Source organism: Pleurodeles waltl, chromosome 6 (assembly GCF_031143425.1).
Source record: "Pleurodeles waltl isolate 20211129_DDA chromosome 6, aPleWal1.hap1.20221129, whole genome shotgun sequence".
In the NCBI taxonomy this organism is placed as follows: Eukaryota; Metazoa; Chordata; class Amphibia; order Caudata; family Salamandridae; genus Pleurodeles; species Pleurodeles waltl.
The window spans coordinates 1,172,258,980-1,172,279,286 of record NC_090445.1 but is presented as its reverse complement, the minus strand read 5'-3'; the positions used below and the strand labels follow the sequence as shown (position 1 = coordinate 1,172,279,286).

At 43.5% G+C, this 20,307-nt stretch overlaps 1 protein-coding gene across 2 annotated transcripts in view; it reads left to right on the top strand.

Moving 5' to 3' along the window:
- MICU1 (mitochondrial calcium uptake 1) overlaps nucleotides 1-20,307 on the top strand; it is a 542,154-nt gene that overhangs the window by 127,968 nt on the left and 393,879 nt on the right. For both annotated transcript variants that reach the window (XM_069240390.1, XM_069240391.1), the window contains exon 5: nucleotides 19,014-19,057. In XM_069240390.1, the coding sequence (XP_069096491.1) occupies nucleotides 19,014-19,057 (44 nt within the window). The remainder of the gene's footprint in view (nucleotides 1-19,013; nucleotides 19,058-20,307) is intronic.

The window sequence follows — 20,307 nt, the reverse complement described above, 5'->3', positions numbered from 1 at the left end:
GGGCGAACGCTGGGTGGAAGGAAATTTGTGGCTCCTCTCACATTCCAGAACTTTGTTACTGAAATGTGAGGAAAAAGGTTTATTTTGGGCCAAATTTTGAGGTTTGCAAAGGATTCTGGGTAACACATCCTGGTGAGAGCCCGACGAGTGACCCCATCCTGGATTCACTTAGGTGTCCAGTTTTAAAAAATGTACATGCACAGGTTTGGTAGGTTTTCCCTAGGTCCTGGCTGAGCTAGAGGCCAAAATCTACAGCTAGGCACTTTGGAAAAAACATGTCAGTTTTTAGTGTAAAAATGTGATGTGTCCATGTTGCGTTTCCTGTTGTGAGCATTAGGCCTACCCACGCAAGTGAGGTACCAAGGTGCAACTCATTTATTGGCTCTGGGTACCTAGAGTTCTTGATGAACCTACAAGCCCTATATATCCTCTCAACCAGAAGAGTCCAGCAGACGTAGCGGTATATTGCTTTAAAAAATCTGACATCGCACGAAAAAGTTAGAGTAGAACGTGGAGAGAAATGGCTTTTTTTTTTTTTTACCTCCAATTTCAATATATATATTTTTTAATTCACCTGTTATTTTCTGTACAAAAACCTTGTAGGAACTATACAAGTTATCCCACGCTGAATTCACAATTGTCTAATTATCAGAAATGTTTAGCTTTCTGGGATCCAGCACCTATTTGTCACTAACTGGAAGGATGCTGAAAGCCCAAAAAATAGTAAAAATGGGGTATGTACCAGTAAAATGCCACAATTGAGTTGAAAAATTGGGTTTTCTGATTCAAGTTTGCCTGTTCCTGAAATCTGGGAAGATGGTTATTTTAGCACCGCAAACCCTTTATTGATGCCATTTTCAGGGAAAAAAACACAACCCGCCTTCTCAACTATAGTAAGAGTAAAAAGTAAACACCATTTTCGGGATAAATTAAGAAATAAACACATAAACAAAATTTAAAAAAAAGACAAACTGACATTTGACCTCTATCCTTGAACAGACAACAAATGTGTCAAGATAAAACCAGATTTAAAGGAATCTTTATTGCTCATTCATTATCTGAATTAACACAACACCTGTTCCTTTCCAGCTCAGGTTCACTGGCCAGAAGGGACCAGTAGGTACTAAAAATAGCTCGACTTTATAAAATCTCACTCGCCATAGCAAGTGGGAGAGTAGACTTTTCGAGACCTGCTCTATAATGATCTTATATTGTATAATTTAAGATGTTTTCTCATACAAGGCTTTCATTTGGCAAAGACAAAAAAAAATCTGTTTTTCAATAAGCGAACTCCCAACATTGTATGAAAAGGTGGAACCTTAGAGGGGTATGTCCAAGCCGGTGCTGTGGAAATCGTTCAAGTCTTGGGCTGGGCTTGAGTATTTGGCTAGTAATTACCCTAATGGAGGTCGCCTAAACAAGCTTAACCAATAGATCCTCTTTCTTGATCCCAAAAAAGCATTCGATCCGGTGGACTGGGTCATATTTGTCGAAGCCCCTTGAGAAAAGCCAAATGAGCCCAAAAAATAAATAAATAAATCATCCAGGTTAACAGCCAACACCCAACCACCCGATTCAAGATCAGTGGGAAATATTCAGCTGAAATCCCCCTTAGCAGGGGAACAAGGCAGGGCTATCCCTTGTTGCTGCTGGCCTTCACCCTGGCTGTTGAACCCGTAGGGGTTAAAAGCTCCAGCTGCCATGTCCGCCACATGAGGGAGTATAAAAACACATTATTTGTGAGGAGGAGCGGGTGGGCCCAATGGGCCTAGCTAGGAAACATCTGAATGGGCACTGTGTGGTGATCAATTGCAGATGCGCTGCAATGCTCCAAAGTTTTAATGCACAACACTCTCTGGATGAGGCCATAGGTCTCTTAAGTCATTAGGGCACTTACATTGGCATCTGCAAACCAGACGTAGGGAAAGATTAATTCTCCCTACTAGAACCCTGGAGACGTCAACTATACCTACCCAGAACAGGTTCCTCCCATTGACTAGTTTGGATAATGATTGATTTTACGATCCTCCTGATCCTCTCTGTACCTGTTTAAGGGAGCAACAGCTCCTATTGCCACATTCAGCCGTAAATAAGGAGATAAAAAACAGGGTCCTGCCCTGAGAATTATTACCTGGAACACAGTGGGCATTAGATTTAAAATCCTCAACACAGAGTGGCTTGATTTAATTACCCAAGATGACGTGGTAATGCTACAAGAAACCTGGGCACAGGACATGATCTATGTGGATGGGTTTGAGTGTTTTTGTGTAGTAACCAAGGTCCTTAGAGAGCTCAGAGGGGACTAGTTACCATGATTTCTATATCCAAACTGTTTAAAGTTATTGTCGTACCTGTAAAACATAGAGGGATTCAGGTTTTGTGTGGTGGCATCTAGTAATTTTAGTTTCATCCTAGTTAACTTTTATAAATCTGTGTATGGACTTGGTTGCCCAATTGAGCATTTATTTGAGGTGCTGTCCATCATAGAGGATAGAGCCATCTCTAAATTGCAATGTTATTTAGGGTTGCTTGGGGGTTTTAATTCCTCAGTGGGCCAGAATTTTAATGACCCTGACCGTTTTTCAAGAGATTCTACCGCTTTCTGCCCACCAGTAGCTGATGAAAGGGGTAGAAGATTGAACAGTGCCCCATCCCAGGCTAATCTCCTCTATGTGGGGGACTATCGTTGGGCAGCAGTTTGATCAAAAACCAGCCTTCGTTGTTTGAGGCAAAGGGTCAGTTGTAGAAAATGTTTGTTTCACGGTCCTTGAAAAATACTGTACAGACAGAGGGAGTCCTGGATACTTGCTATAGTGACCATAACCCAATTGTGCTTGACATGTTAATATCTACTGGTGTGATATGTAAAAGCAATCGCAGTTTAACTGGCTTGACCACCAATGATAAGGGCCTAAAAATTAAACTGCACGGTATCTCCCTTCCTGTCTTGTTGCACTCTTATTGGGGCCAACATGAGTCTGCTTGTGGAGTCATTGCTTTGTCTATTTCACCCCAGCGGGGGTTCTGGAGGCATTTCAGTCTTTAACTACTCCACTAAGCCGATCATGTATGGTATTTCTGACCCCACAAGGCAGATTAAAACTGGGTGGTTCAATGATAGATGTAGAGTTACTAATCAGTGACTAAGGGAGGTGCTTAATGCATGACCAAGGACCTTAGAGGATCTCTCCCAAGTCAGAGCTTCCTATAGGTTAGTCATTAAGGAGAGAAAACAAACTTCGAAGGAGAAGGCATGGTCAAGTTTGATGCTTACCTGTAATACAGGAGATTCTAAAGGGTTGTGGGAGATAGTCAAGGGGAGATGATTTGCTCTAAGTACACCTGATGATAGAGGTACAGATAGAACTTTGGAACAATGGATGACCCACTTGACAGCAGTCTGTTGGGAACAGCAAGTCATTGGATAGGGTAGATAAAGCACCTACATTCCCAGTAGCTACCATGTCATTTCTACTATTCGAGTAAGTTCTCATAACGAGGCTCCTGGCCCTAAGTTGTCTAAAATGAATATTCCTTTTTGGACGCCTTTAATAATAAATGTTCCAAATACTGCTGCTACAGAGCTTTTACCTAGGACTTGGAAAGTTGTCACCATTGTAACTGTTTTAAAAAAAGAAAAGAAAGAAAACTAATTAGACTTATAACTGCTTGGGTGCTACTTATCTCCCTACGAAATTCAATAATTAAAGTGGTGGGGGTAATCATTCTGAATAGAATAGATTAATGGGTTTTGACCAGGAAAGGGCACTGTGGAGCAGTGCCTAAATATCAACCTGTTGGTGGGGAAATATGTGGTGACACGGAGGGAATCATCTACCTGGCGTTCATGGACTTGAGTAGTGCCTTTGACTGAGCTAACCAGTCAAAGATATGGATTCTACTGACTGACCTAGGAATGCCCAAAGCCCTGATTGATTTCTTGCGTGCCCTTCACACAGATATTGCTGCTACTGTCGGTATGTATAGGAGGGGAAATGAACTGATTGTTTTTGCCTCCCTGCTGATTTCACCTACATACCCGAGACCACACAGACAAGTTAGTAAGTATTCAACATTTTTAGTTTGACAGTTATTGAAATTTCTTGTTTCAAAGGTAACCCCCTGGCAGGAGACCCTGATATATTGGTTGCATATACTTTAACTTCCCCACATGTAGCTGTCCACCAGTTTAATTATCCATATTTTCCTGTATCTGGGTTTTTCTCCCCAATATGTATGCACCCAGTGTGTTCCTTAAATTCTTAGTGCACCAGAAAACAAAAAGGGGTGTCTCCAATTTTAAAACCTGGTCACTATTAAGGATGTTCCTAGTACAACTGATGAAATTTTGTTTATCTATCCCTTTACTCATCCTTGAGAAACTGCTCACAAAAACAATTCTATAGTCGTTCATATTTCCCTTTTCATGTTGAAACAATCTCCCTATCATAAAATCTAGCCTTCTTGAATGAGTAGTTAGTTTCTTTTAATATCCCCTTTCTTTAGACTATCTTTATTGATTTCAGAATGCTTGTAAAGACCATCAACTTATGTACAGTTTCTCCAAAGACTGAGAAATTGTCCATAAGGGATATAGAGTATTTTTTTTAATAATGGAGAAAGGTACTTTTTGTTGGTGGGCTTGGTGAGTAACTCAACTTCGAGATGAGCCAAGATTACTTTAATCGATATTTTAAAAAGTCTAACTTGCTGTTGCTGCAAACTTTAAACTAGTAGTGCCTAAATTCAGCCAAGTAATAAAATCATCCAAAAGCTCCTCACAGGCCTCCCATGTGAAAATATTGTCTATTAAGTGTAACCAATGCTTAACATTCCCAAATAATGGGACCAGCTTGTTGTAAATATTTTTCCCTCACGTAGTGGCAGACCAGACTTGGAGCACATGTGACTTTCATACTTGTCCATTTTATTGCAAGAATAACTCCTCCTTAGTCAAGATGACGTTACTTTTCAGGGCCATACTAACACATTTGACTAAAGTAAATTTGAACCCCCTGAAAATCTGATTCAGTTAACACACCTCGAATTACACCAATGGTGTCGTCCTGAGGGATGTTTGTGTATAACACTTCAGTGTTAAGTGATCAGAAACTACCTCACTGTCAAATTCTAAACATCCAATAATGGAGATCATATGGGGCGAATCCCTGATATTTTGTAAATGAATCTACATAACTATAGACCATTTTCCAACTATCTGCCCTTTGAAGTGGGGTCCAATAGAAGTGCATTAGCCCTTGAGACATCACCACTTAGTGAGTGTATATGATGGTCTCAAGGGATTTTCTTTGAGTATTTATTTATCTCAAGAATGGATGTATTTTGATGGCTGTTTTGGATGGATTGCATGCTTTTAAACTTATTATTTATCCACATGAGTACTGTGGTTGGGATATGCATGAGGTTTAAAATGTGCATGATGTTTTGTTGCATAATGACGAGTAAAGTTATTTTTTTAATGATGTTAGCCTTATGTTGTCCTTTTTTTATAGATTTTTTCTAAATTATGGGAGATAAGTGTTTTTTAGGTAGTCCTGAAGAAGGTGGCATATGTTCACTGAAACGCATTGACTTACTATACAGAATCTGCTGTACACTTGGAGTCTGTAAAAGGAAAATTAATATGATCACGGATTCTTGTTAATACAAATGCACATTTGCAGTTTATAAGAGACAGACTGCTATGTCTTAAATTTGTGCTACCATTTATTATTTTAGTCTTGTTTTTAATTTTAATAAATTATAATTTTATGTATGTTGAATATGAAAAGATGCATATTTTTTAATAATTGTTCATGGATAATAAAGCCATATGTATTTTTTTCGATTGTTGTGGTACTTAATTAACCCCTTCGCTGCCATTTCTTTTCCCCCTCCTGTGCCAGGCCTTTTTTTTTTGTTTTTGCCTCTTTGGAACAGTTCTCGCTTAGGCCTCATAACTTTATGTCCACATAAGCTACCCACACCAAATTTGCTTCCTTTTTTCCCCAACATCCTAGGGATCCCAGAGGTACCCAGAATTTGTGGGTTCCCCAGAAGGAGGCCAAGAAATTAGCCAAAATACAGTGGAAATTTCGCTTTCTTTTTTTTTTTTTTTTTTTTTTTTTAAACATAAATTGGAAAAAGGGGTTGCAGAAGAAGGCTTGTGGTTTTTTCCCCTGAAAATGGCATCAACAGAGGGTTTGCGGTACTAAAATCACCAGGTTCTCAGCTTTAAGGAACAGGCAGACTTGAATCAGAAAACAAAATTTTTCAACAGTTTTGGCATTTTACTGGGACATACTCCATTTTTACGATTTTGTTGTGCTTTCAGCCTCCTTCCAGTCAGTGACAGAAATGGGCGTGAAACCATTACTGGATCCCAGATACCTAAACATTTCTGAAAAGTAGACAAAATTCTGAATTCAGCAATGGGTAATGTGTGTAGATCCTACAAGGGTTTCCTACAGAAAATAACTGAAAAAAAAAAAAAAAAAAATGAAATTGAGGTGAAAAAAACAGCCATTTTTCTCTACGTTTTACTATAACATTTTCCTGCAATGTCAGATTTTTTAAAGCAATATGCCGTTACGTCTGCTGGACTCTTCTGGTTGCGGGGATATATAGTGCTTGTAGGTTCATCAAGAACCCTAGATACCCAGAGCCAATAAATGAGCTGCACCCTGCAGTGGGTTTTCATTCTGTACCGGGTATACAGCAATTCATTTACTGAAATATAAAGAGTGAAAAGTAGGTATCAAGAAAACCTTCCAAAATGGATACAAGATAAGGTGTTGAAGAGCAGTGGTTATTTGCACATCTCTGAATTCCGGGATTCCCATACTAGCATGTGAATTACAGGGCATTTCTCAAATAGATGTCTTTTTTACACACTCTTAAATTTGGAAGAAAAAAATGTAGAGAAAGACAAGGGGCAATAACACTTGTTTGGTATTCTATGTTCCCCCAAGTCTCCCGATTAAAAATGATACTTCACTTGTGTGGGTAGGCCTAGCGCCCGCCCCAAAACACAACGTGGACGTATCCCTTTTTTTGACTGCAAAAAACACCTCTGTTTTCTAAGTGCCTACCTGTAGATTTTGGCCTCGAGCTCAGCCTTGTGGAATTGGAGATCTGAAGACTCTGCTCTCCAGAGCAGTTGATTTTGCACCTCAGTCTGCTGAAGCTGAGAGCTGTTCACTTAAAGCTCAAATCCTTCAAACCCTCCTTTTGCGACTGGTCATTCTTGCTCTTGAGAGATGAGATGATCACATCAACAAGCAGTGAAGAGTGGGGTCGTACTATCTCCATACAGAAGTCCTGTGACTGGTTTTGGGCTCACCAATACAGTTTATGATGGTAGTGAACAATCTGGTGGCTTCTATGAACACCAGACTTGACACCCTCAGTTGGCATCACCTTGCCGAACATGAGTAGCATCTCCATCTGGATATAGGTAACGGCATGGCACTCCCCATGCAGATTTGTTTGCCACTCACAGCAATGAGCACTGCATAAAGTTTTGTGCCTCCAGTGTCTGTCTCAAAAAGCCATGGGGGACACGTTTAAGTGGAGTTTTTCTAATCACTTCATATTTTTTCCCATACATTTGATTCCTTGAATCCTAAGGAGAATTCACAAAAATCAGGCTCAAGCCCTCTTCATTGGCCTGTATTGACTGAGAAGGGTGTGGTACGCAGACTTTCTGCATCTCTCCTTGTGCTCCCCGATTCATCTTCTGCTCGTGTCGGTTCCTCTATCTCAGCAGGGAGCAGGTCATGCATCCCAACCTCCAGAGTTTCTCCTTCATGCCTGGAGAGTAAGAAAGGTAATTTAGCCATATTTCAGTTGCCAGCGGAGGCTGTCAATGTCATTCAGTCTGCTCATTGACATTCTAGCAAGATTTCGTACTCCAGAAGCTGGAATAGATTTGCCGCTTGGCACACTGAAAAGAGGGCTCATCCCCCCTGAAGGCCCTTCTGGCAGATGTCTAAGTTTTTGCTATTCTTTGCACAATAGGGCTGCTTGCTGTGACAATAGAGGTTACTTGGCAGCCTTGCAGGCATTTCTCTCTATTCCAGGCCATCTGCCCATTGTTCTGCCCTTTGTCCAGGGCTTGACAAATGTTACTCAATTTGTAGTGGCCCAGTGGTAAGTCCTTTAGTTTTAACTTGCAGTAACTATTTGAACCCCTTCGTAGTTGTCAATTATGTCTGTTCACTGTTAAAATGATTTCTTATTGCCAGTACTTTTGAGAGGCATGTCACTGGGTTAGAGGCAAAGAGCTTTCTCACGCCTTTTACCATATTTTTGCGGACAAGTTGGTTCTTTGAACCACAACTGCTTTCCTCCAGGTTTGTGAGCCCTTTCAGTATGGGTCATTTCGATCACTATGCCTCATTTATATCCACCCCAGCGAGGAGTACTAGAGGCTGCACAGGCTTAGCCCAAAGAGAACAGTATGTTCTTAAATCAACCACTCCAGGGAGGTCCAGACTTACAACCAGTTCCTTATGGAGTTTGAGTATAAAAGGGGGGGCAAAGGTGTCAAGAAGTGGACATCATATGTATTGGGATGTGTTATGCCTTGCCATGAAAAGAGCTTTCCGAATGCTTAAGGGTCCACTCTACCAGAGCCAAATTTTCAATCTCCACTTTGGCATGGGGAATGCCTGTGTTTGACAGAGCAGCAACAAGGGTATCTCTTCACACTTATGCAAGGCCTTACTGCTTGGATTCAGAGGTACATTAAGATGTCCATTCTGCCCTCTCAATTCAGCAGAACTTCCTTGTCTGACCTTCTAGTGTAACCATTACTTGAGATCCCTCCAAGTGAAGTACTGATTGCTAACCTATTCTGAAGGTGAGGAATCAGCAGGTAGATGTGTCTGTCAGAAGGAAAAGTTTCTTGGTGTATACTCTGTGTACCTGCAGATTCTTCACTGAATCTGGTTTCGTACCAGTCTTTAAATATGGTTCTCTGTTTTAATTCTATGGCTATCTGCAGGAATGATGCCTTGTAGTGAGTAATAAGGTCTTAGTGATGTTGTGACACTGCACTACCACCCATATATCATTCTTATTATTTGCCTCATTGACGGTAACAAATTGGACAGGAAAATGACATCACCATACCAGGGTGGGCGCTTTATGACCCGAGAGATTCCATGACGACATTGCCTCCAGGTTCAAGATGGTTAGCACCCCATAGTGGTGTTTGGAAGAGCTATGGAAAAGTTTCCGGATCCAGTCTGCAATATTTAAAAGTGGAGGAATCTGCAGGTAGACAGGGTATCCAGGAGAAAGAACTTAACTAAAGGTAAGTAACTTATAGAACCCTGGTGAAAATCAAAATGCATCTATACATTTCACACTCTTAAGCTATCATTTCTATATTGGAATATCACCACTGTCTTTTTTTGACGTTTTATGTTTTAGACAATCAGAAAGTCCTTGTGGACAGCACCCAAATTAGATTTAAAAGATTTTTGATTCAGGCTTGCAACAATCATCTTTGAAGACCCCATGTTGATTTATTGTTTAAGCTGGGCTTGTACTGCTTACTTAATATGTTGCCATCAACCGAAGAATGCACTAGTTTGATTTAGTGCCAACCACCATTGAACTCTTAAAGAACAAACTTAGTGAAAATGGAAAACCGTATATAATAAACTATTTTTGTCTCCCTAACAGCCAGAGGAATGGATTGTCTATCTAACCAGGTGCCACATACGTGAAAATCTACTACATTTGCTCTTCCTGCCTTTACTTAAACATTTGATCATACCTCTTTTGTTTATGCTCTGTACCCTTTGCTACTGGATAGCTTTCCCCTAATGATCATGTATTAAATGGAGTTTATAGAGATGGGAGATTTGTATTTCCTTTTGGAGGACAGTAGGGGTCAACAGTTAGACTTGGTGAACATTTCTGCCATAATGGGGCCATCCCTCTCTGAAATCGTCACACTGGCTCACTACGTTTCAAAGGAATTTCTTCATTGTTTTGCTACCAGCTCCCTTTCTTGTGAGCCAAGCTATTTTTTTGGAGTATAGGCACCTTTACCTTTTTATTCCAACATGGCTGTCTTCATTGTAATCCTAAGGTCATTTCATGCTTACGGAGTGTTGAACATTATTTGTTATTGGATGTTGTATGCCGTGTATGTTTAATAGAAGGTAACTATAGTGTTTGGCTACTTTTGAACTGCGTTTATCTTAAGAGGAGTATATGGTTCACTCTGGAACAGTGATGATTTATTCTTAGACATGGAATACATTGCTGCATAGGCTCTCATTATCCTAATGAGACTGCTGGATTTTGGAAGCAGCATTACCTGAATTGTGGGGAACGGAGTCCAGTACCACACCATCTGACAGCTGTCTGCCTAATCTGTTTCCGGCCAGCTAACACCGCCTCATCTCTGCTCAAGAGTAGGGATGATTTGTGGCAACCAGGTGCATGACAAAATGACTTCTCAGGGAAATCGTGGTGTATCCGATATCATCCTTTTCTCTCAGTTACATTAGTCTCACATATGCAAAGACTGAGGCAGGAAATGGTTCAATAGGATTTATTGTATCAGCTGTGTCTTATATAAAATGGCATTAATTTTACTAATTAGAATGATGAAAAATCCTAGAAGGTAACTGGTGACAAGGAAAATTAAACACAGGAAGAGTCCCACCATACTGTCACTATATGTAATGTATGCGATTCCTACCTAAGCTATGTTAGAGCACAGTGTGATAAGCCCTAATCCCCCCTCAGGATTCCTCACTGGGAAGACGACATCCCCCATACCTGAGCAAGGAAGCCTGTTGTCTAAAGAGACATCATCCCCAGGTAGATCAGGGAACCAGTAGTTTCAGCAGGCAGCTGTAGCAAAGTCAGTCAGTATGCTGTTGTGGTCATCTGGCTGGAATCTCCTTCTGACGTGCATAGGACAGAGAAGTGTTTTATAATAAAACAGCTGATGTTCTGAGAAAATATCCCCACGTAAGGATTTCTGTGTTTCTGTCAATGTAGGAGAGACGCAGTGTATCACTTTGCTGGCAATCCTATCTTAGCCCAGCATTGAAGAAAGCACAAAGAGAAAAGAATATCTTGCTAAGAAACACAATGCTTTCCTACGCAAAAGAACAGCTAGATAAACAAAATAAAACAGCACCATGAATGTGGCTGATTCTGAAATAATAAAAATGAAGAGGAATAAAATTTAACTGGGCCAAAGTGCACAAGCGGCAGGCCTAGTTGCTAAAATAACATGACTAGAGGCCTCACTAAAATGGCTATACAACACCCTCCCCTTGCCCGTTTAAAGGTGGTAGAAAAACCCCTAATATTTAAAATTATAAAAGCAACTAAATGCTATTCCTTAAAATATATATACATAAATCATTAGGAGTTGTGACTGTGCTCTGCAGGTAGTAGGTGGATCCAGTGTCACTGGCCCTATTCATAAATAGAAAGTGAGACAATGAACGTCTTCACTTGTTCACAGCTTTGGGCCTGAACCTTTTAGTTTTATGTTTACTTGGTTCCTGGGGGTTAATTTTAGTGGTCAGAGATCAGATTTGACCCTGAGGAATAGAAGACATCAAGGTGTTACATAAATTTTACTCTTAAAGACTAACCATTGACCTTTCTGGATCTTCTCGATTCCATTCCACATCTTTCTGTCACTGGTTTAAATCAAGGTCTTGAGGTACCAGTATCTTGAGTTATTGTTGGATGATTAGGACACAACCTTCCTGAAAGCACGTTAGGTCATTAGTGATTGGTTGAGAGAGGCTGTTATAGCTTATTGTTGTTTTTTAGACTTGCTCATAGTAACTGCGCAGACTGTTCTTTTCTCTGGGGCATACCAAAGAATTAATTTTAAGAACATTGTCTTGAATAAAGTCCTTAGAAAGGCAATTTTCTAATCCTATATTTATAGCAAGAGTTCAGACTGTGGGAGAGGAATACTAGTACAACTAAAATTGCTAAAACCTATAGTCATGAGAATGCCTATGCCTTTGTGCAGGATTCCAGAGCAGTATTTTGAGAACTAAACTCCTAAAGAAAACTTGTGGGGCAAACCTATTTTTTTTTATTAACTAGAGACAGTTAAAGTATAATAATAGGAGGGGCGTGGCCTAGATGGTGACGTGAGCGGACGCGTCTTCGCAAGCTCTGTCCGCTGGGCCCCATCAAAGGCATTGCGACTCCGGATCACTGTACCCTGGACCCCCCATGTTAAGTAGAGGGTGGCAGGAGGTTACGGGCGCCCCGAGGAGGGATCTGGCGATCGCCCACAGGCGCGGGGAGCCCGCGGCATTGGGCCTTCAGGCCCGCATTCGCAGTTGGCGGACATGGAACGGGGGTGGTGACGGCCGTGTGGTGTGGCCCGGCAGACAGCAGCGCAGCGGATGGCCTGGCAGGGCCAGCGGAGGTGCCGAGTGAGGATTAGGCGGCGGCAGAGGAGCCTTGGGCCTGGGGGCTGTGTCCCGGGACTAGCCCGGTGAGTTTGTCCTCCAGGGGCTGGGGTGGCCATTTTGGTGCCGAGAGCCGGTGGAGGGACCCTGGTGAGAGGTGGGGCGGTGGTGAGGTGTCGCCGGTCTGCCTCTGGGTCCCCGGTAGAGGGGCCCTGCGTGGCACGGAGACATGGGGGGGTCCTGGTTGGCGGTGCAGTCGGCCCACGTTGGATTTGCCTGGGACGAGGTGGGCACGTGCAGTCAGGCTGGGCTGCTCCCCGGGAGAGGCAGAGTGCGGCAAAGGCCCGAGGCTCTGGCCAGAGTGCAAGGGCGTGGGGAGACATCGTTTTCGCCGTCCTGGTCGGCGGCGGATAGTTAGAGGAGACCACTGGTGAGTGAGAAGTGCTCACAAGATGAAGGGGCCTACGGCAAGGTGGACGAGGTCTGATACCGGGCCCAACATTAAGCTGGTGCAGGAGTGGACATCTCATGGTGTCCTCTAAACCCAAGAGGGACCAGCCAGTGAGGGAAATGTTGACCAGATCCCACCCGGTGCAGAGTAGACTGGTTGAGGGGTCGACTACGACGAGGGGTCCCGATGGACGTGGAGAGGCGGAAGATGATGGCGTGGACCCGGTCGCAAAGGGTTTTCTTGCCTCCTTGTTTGATTCGCTTAGGAGTGATTTGCAAGATCTTCGGAGGGACATTTCCCAAGAGATGGAGGAGCTGCGTGTGGACGTCACGTCCCTAGGAGAACGAGTGGCTAATGTTGAAGATGGCGAGATTTCTCGGGGGGAGGAGGTCGAACACATGCCGCAGGAGATCATACGTTTTCGTGAGCAGCAGGATCTCCTGCAGATTGCAGTTGAGGACTTGGAGAATTGGTCGCGACGGCATAACATATGCATCAGGGGAGCCCCGCCCGGAGCGGAGAAGGAGGACATTGGAGAGTTCGTCATAGCGCTGTTCTGCTCTGTCCTAGGCCCTGATGATTTATGAGGGATTACGTTGAATCGGGTTCACCGCCTGGGCCGCCTGGGAGGGACTGGGGGCTGTCCACCTGACATTTGAGCGTGTGTCCATAACTATGGAATTAAAGCAAACCTCCTGCAGAGAACCCAAAACCTCTCTCAGTTACAGTTCCGTGGGCACGCGCTTCATTTGTTTCAAGACCTCTTGCTGCAGACATTGCAAAGGCGGCGGGAGTTTAAACCATCACAGAGCACTTGCGGGTGCATTCTGCGTCTTACTCCTGGGGTCACCCCTTCCGCCTTATGGTTCGGTGGGAGGACCAGGTGAAACCCTGCGCTAGAGGCACAGAGGATCCTGCACTTAGTGGAGGTTGAACGTGATGTTGGCACGCGTGCAGAGGCTGCTGCCGGGGAGCGCTCGCGTTGGCGGCGGAAGGAGAGGAAGAGGAAACAGCAGCGACCTACCACGACAGATCAGGCGTTTGAAAGACAATCAGTACTGAGTAGTTTGGCTGCTGGGACCAATGCTTAAGCAATGGGCACCTGGGTGCTGTTACACTGATCTGGGGTCGCGTCAGTTTAGGTCTTAAGACCATTTGGGAGGGGCTTGGGTGGTGGAGTTGCTGGATCCTAGGTGACTAACTCTGGTGGTTTTACTGCCCCTGTCGGGACTTTGCCTCTCTGGAGATGTGTGTCAGAGGACTTCTATGTTGTAAGCACCTGTTGTGCGTTATGGTTGTGTGTTGGTATGCTTCCCCTAGAATTCACCTGGGTGCTGAGCTTGAGTGCTGTCCCTGGGTGTGGGAGCTGCTCAAGGGCTTTTTCTGGCCCCGGCCCCTACGTAGTGGTCCCCGCCCTCCGATCGTAGCTAGTTTGGTGCCACATGTCCCTTTAAATGTCTAAGCTTGAATGTCCGGGGGCTCAACAGTCCAGCTAAGAGATTGGTGATCCTGTCTGGCCTTGAGAGGTCTGGGAGCCATGTCTGCCTTTTGCAGGAGACTCACTTATTGTCCAAGGTTACATATTGTATGCGCTCAGAGTGGTTCCCCAGGCAGTTTTGGTCCTCAGCTCCTACGAAACATGCTGGGGTGGCAATACTTCTGTCAAGGGCCTTCCCTGGGGCGGTGGTAGCCAGGATACATAAGGTACAGGGTAGGTTTCTGGCTCAAAGGATCCTGGTGGGGGGCCTTCTTCTTTACCATTGCTACATTGTATGCTCCTAACGTGCAACGAGAAACCTTTATGAGGCAGGCCATCTCCCCAATGCTCAGTACACCGGACAGGGCTATTTTGGTGGTTGGGGGGGGAGGGGGGGGGAGGTACTTCAACCTGGTAATGGACAATGAGTTGGATAGGTCTTGGCATCGATTTGGGCAGACTGGGGCATTGACTGTAGCAGGGCGACAGTGATTGGCTGACTGTGGTCTGGAGGATGTTTGGAGGAAGGCACATCCAACGCTTAGGGATTACTCATTTTATTTTGCGGCCTCCAAGACGTATAGATTTTTTTTTTTCCTGGCATCGACTCAGTTCACCTCTCGGATTATTGAGACCACAATTGAGCCTCGGGCCATAACGGACCATGCACCTATTACTCTGGTGGTGTGTCTTGACGTGGGGCGAGTGGGGAGCCTGAGCTGGTGCTTTAGGGATACCATACTGCAGAACAGGGCGGTTGAGGAGACGCTGCAGCGCATGATTGCGGACTATCTTAGTTTTAATGACAATAGGAGAACAGTTTGGAGACCCTGTTTGGAGGCTCTGAAAGCAGTAGTCCAAGGGGAAGTCATGTTGCTCTCGGCTAAAGATAATAAAGCAAGGAGGGAGCAGAGGGCGGTGTTAGAGCAAAAAGTGGCGGCACTAGAAGGTTCCCACAAGTATACCGGCGCACCTAGAGAGTGGAGGGAGCTCGAAGGCGTGCCAGCAGTTGGACTGGGACAGGGCAGAATATGCGATAGTATGGCATAAACACAAATATTACATTGGGAGCAATAAGTGTGGAAAGCTTCTGGCGCTAAAGATGGTACGCTCCCCCTCTAAAGGTAAGGTGCGAACGGATGATCAAATGGCGGAGGTGTTTGCTGAGTATTACAGGCAGCTGTATGCAGAGGATACACAGTGTGACGTGGACCCTGCCGCCTTTCTCGCTGAAAGTACAATTACTCCGCTTGCTGAGGGTGATGCGTCCTCCCTAGATCATCCTATTAAGGTGGAGGAGGTTATTTCTGCGATCTCACGTCTAAAGGTTGTGAAATCCCCTGGCCCAGATGGCTTCACAGCACTTTTTTATAAAAACAGTCTGCCAGGAGTTGGCGTTGCTTTTCGGCGCGGCCCTTTAACTCCTTCCGCGTGTCCGGGGCCCTCACGCCTAGCGTGCTGGAGGCCACCATTGCGGTCATTCACAAGCCGGGGAAGGACCCAGAAGAGTGTGCTTCTTACAGGCCCCTCTCGCTCCTGAATATAGGCTCCAAGTTGTTTACCGGTATACTGGCTCACCGCCTTAATCCCTACATGCCTGGTCCTATAGATCCGGTTCAGGCGGGCTTCATACCTCATCGACAGTGCAGCGACAATATGAAGCGACTTCTGCATTTAATAGATAAAACTAGCAGATCTCGTAGGGAGGCGCTCCTCCTCTCTATTGACGCAGAGAAAGCGTTCAATAGAGTCCACTGGCCTTATCTTTTTCAGGTGCTGGAGCGGTAGGACCTTGATCCAATGCATTTATTGTTCACCTAAGGCTGCTGTACGTGTTAATGGAACTCTGTCCTTGCTGTTTCCGATTGGTCGTGGAACACGACAGGGGTGCCCGCTCTCCCCTTTACTGTTTGCGATGCATATGGAGCCTTTTGCACAGCGCCTCCGCGACAACCCCCTTGTCTCTGGCATCAAGTTTGGGGGGGGGCGAACATCACCTAATTAGTCTCTATACGGATGATGTGATTCTTACCCTTGCAGAGCCCATGGTCTCGCTGCCAGCCCTTATGGCGGCCCTTAGTGAGTTCAGCCAGGTTTCTGGGTTTAGGATGAATATGCAGAAGTCGCAGGTTCTCTGTTTGTCCACCTCTCGAACATGTAGAAAGCTTGAGGGCCCGATATCCTTTTATTTGGTCGATGTCGCAGGTACCCTATCTGGGTATTGAACTGGCGACCTCAGCTGTGAAGACGGCAAGCTTGAATTATGCCACGTTAGTTCGCGAGGTGTTGCGGGACCTGGGGAACTGGGGGGAAGCATAAACTCTATTGGTTGGGTAGGGTCTCGGCGGTGAAGATGACCGTGCTGCCGCGCATACTCTGTGTTCCAGGCCTCTGACCCCTCCGTCTCGAACGAGAACGACCCTCCTGTCTGCTGTCCTGCAATTTATCTGGGAAGGACAACCGGCGTGGCTCCCGAGGAATGTTCTGTATCACCCCAGGGGGGAGGGGAGACTGGCTGTTCCCTGTCTTCTGCGGTATTTTCAAGCCACCCAGCTGCACTTTCTTTTGTAGTGGAGTAGACCACTCACTGAGAAACACTGGTGCTTAATGGATCAGGCGGTGGCTGGGTCCCACATCTGGAAGGAGCCTTGGCTCCGACGCCGGCATAGGGCACAGGGGCTCTACTCCACTCCGATCACGGGAGCGATGCTCCGCCTATGGGATGTGGTGGCACGACGGCTGGGGTTGACTATGTTTCCGTCCCCTATGTCAGCGATTGGTGCAAACCCTGACTTCGTGCCCGTGGAGCATTTTCGCCGCTGGTATGATGGGGGCTGCAAGAGAGTGGGGAGTCTCTTTGATTAGAATGGAGTGATTCCTTTTGATCAGATGCGGGAGGGGTTTCTTCCAAAGCGGGGAGCAATGATCCTATGGATTAGCCCTTAAACGTGCACAATATGGGACTTTTGACATGTTGCTAGTCGAAATGTTTGGAGGATTGATACAGAGCTTTGTATTGTTTTTGCATGTTAAATACCAATAAACAGATTTGATCCATAAAATTAAAATACATTTTGCAGTGTGAATTACACTTGGCTGTAATCATTTATATTTCATCAAAACAAAGAATATACAGGATAAGTTGTTTTTTATTGAAATGAGAAAAAAAAGTTTATACTTCCACTACCTTTCGTCCTTTACATCATTATACGTGCTACTTCAAATCTATACAGTTATACTAGAATTATGTTTCTTGTGCTATTATCCAACTGTTGTACAGTGTTCTGGTGCCCCGCGGCCCTGCTGCATGAAATAATTAGTAAAATTTTGCTTTCCCTCCCAAATTGAGCTCTCCACTGGGAGGGAATATAACGCACCACAACCCAACAACATAAACTAAGATTTCAGAGTTCGAATCACAATTTCCCACTTTTTTTTTCTTGAACCAGTTGGTGGAAAGTGCCTGCTTTTGTAAATAATGAAAACAGTTGTAAAAATCATGAGTTACTTAAGGTGCAAGGATTCCAACTGCTATTGCACATAATACCTGTGCACAGGCAGCTTTTGGCAGACCAAATGGCACATCCATTATTAGTTATGTCATCAGTAATATAAAAAAGATAGAGTGGAAAAAAAAAAGCTCTTATTGTCTCACAGTCAAGAATTGATTTACTGTGATATCTCTGTATAGCACGACGTCCAACATTTTGCAGAGGTACCTTCCATTTCCTGTAGACATCCAGAGCTGCAGCGTGGGTCTGCAGGTCTCTAGAAAGGCCAAGGTTATTTTGTACTTATACAACTCAGGTGGTAAGCTTTGGCTCCTCTGTCGTTGAGTCGCCTCTGCAACTGCCATCATTTATATTGCAATATTACTCAGCCAGTTTCTAGCAGTAAATGTGAAAGGAAGGGGTGCACAAAAGTCTGGCTTCAGCAAACCTCGTGACAGGCTGCACTGAGTAAGAGGAGAGGTGGGGGTGTCAAGAGAACATGTCCATGGATGGAATCCCAGGAAAGTTGTGAGAAAGAATGATAATTTATTACAGTCTGACTTAGATGTAGAGTAAAAGGTGAGCGAAAGTGAACTAACAGTGATGTTTTTGTTATGCAAAAAAGTTGTAAGAAATATAAAGGGTTTCAGATAGCAGTATTGAGGAACAATTTACTCATTTGTAAATCATGCATATATAAATATGAACAGTGGCAAATGTCACCTGTTGGACGAACTTTAAAATATTCTGTTGGATGTACAATCTAATCCTGCTGTAGAGGTTTGGTATGGGTAAATGTTGCCAAGAGGATGAGGAGAATCAACATTAATGCGTTCTCGTTGGCCACTTCTGAGCATCAGTAGATACTTTTACCAATCTTTTTCCATCTTGCAAAAAGTATTTTTTAACTTTAACTTCCATATTGTTATCACCAAAATCTTTAAATTACAATTGACTTGAAAGAACGGTTTTCAGTACGTGGTTCTCTATCCCAAATATAGTCACACCCCCAAACACCCCCCCCCCAAACCCCAGAGAGTGCCCTTCATAGTTCATAACTAAAACATGTTTCAAAATTGTTCATAGGTTGTTTCGTTTAATTCATAATACAAAATACAAAAGAATATGATTTATACACTCTCAGTGAACTCTATTTGTCTCTTTTTCTTTCACAGATTTGGGCCTTGATCAGTTCCTCGTCAAGCGGTACGATGGAAAGGTAAGCAGATAATCAATCTCTGGTTCATTAAATATTTCTTGGTTTTCAAGTAAATATTCTTCAGCTTTTAGAAGCTCCTCACACCATCCCAACAAACTGATACTCCTATGATTGAGTGGTGAGCTCTCTAACACTTTCTGAACTAATGGACACTGATGAAAATCTGGTGAACTCACGCAAACATTTAAGATGTTAAAACTATTTTTTTTTGTTTTTTTTGTCAGCTCTAATATAATACGCTTCTTGCCTATATTAGGCATACACAAACTTTAAAATAAAAATCACGTTTTACGATTTATTACATCACTGAAGTGAAATTTGTTTTTAGCAGGTGCCTATCATAAGTCAGTTTAAACCTGTGCCTTTTTATTAAGATACATGTTTGACTTCGATTTGCGACTGTAGCATTGCACGCATACTTGCCATACCAAAAAAACAGTGGACATTTTGATCGGATTATTTCTGATGTTGACAGTATTTATACAACTTGCATAAATTAACCCAAGTGAGAAACTCTTGTACAGACAGCTCTTCTACCTCCGACTGTTGATTTCAGTAGTCACTAGTGGTAAGAATTTAAAGTTGGTCTTTTCAAAAAGCTTCTCTGTGAATTATCCTGGGAATGTTTTGTTTATGTAAACACAAATGAAATTGTTCCTAGTTGTAGAACCTGGCTTCCCCCTGAGCCACTGTTGAAATATTTTTACAGTAGCTTTGTAAACTTGTGGTTTTTCTCAGATGCAATTTTAACAAGTAACTGGGAAATAAATAAGCAAGTTGGTACTTTTTAGTAGATTATGTAGATACGTTTAGAAATACACAGTGGTGGTTGTATGAATGGGACCTATTTTCTCTGTGCAGTTGTTGGTGAAATATGATCCAAAAGATAATCAAACACATGTATTTAATAAGTTGACCATTTCTTAAAACTACCGAAAATGTTAACTTGAAAGGTTAATGTCTGCAAAGTCATACAAAAACATACATTTTATTTGAACATTTACATTCTGAATTTTCCAGTATTGTTGGTCAGACCTCAAGATGAGATTTAGTACTTAGTTTCCTACATGCAGTCTTAAAATGTGTTTCCGTACATTATTGTATAATATTTTGTTTTATTGGAGTTGATTTTGTGTAGAGCACCTTTTCCCGAATGAGGGCTATCATGGTGTAGCTTGTGCGTCAAAATCATTCTGAAGCTGTCAGTACTGTCAGCCATGTCAATCCAAATTAAATTCCCTCCCAGTGGA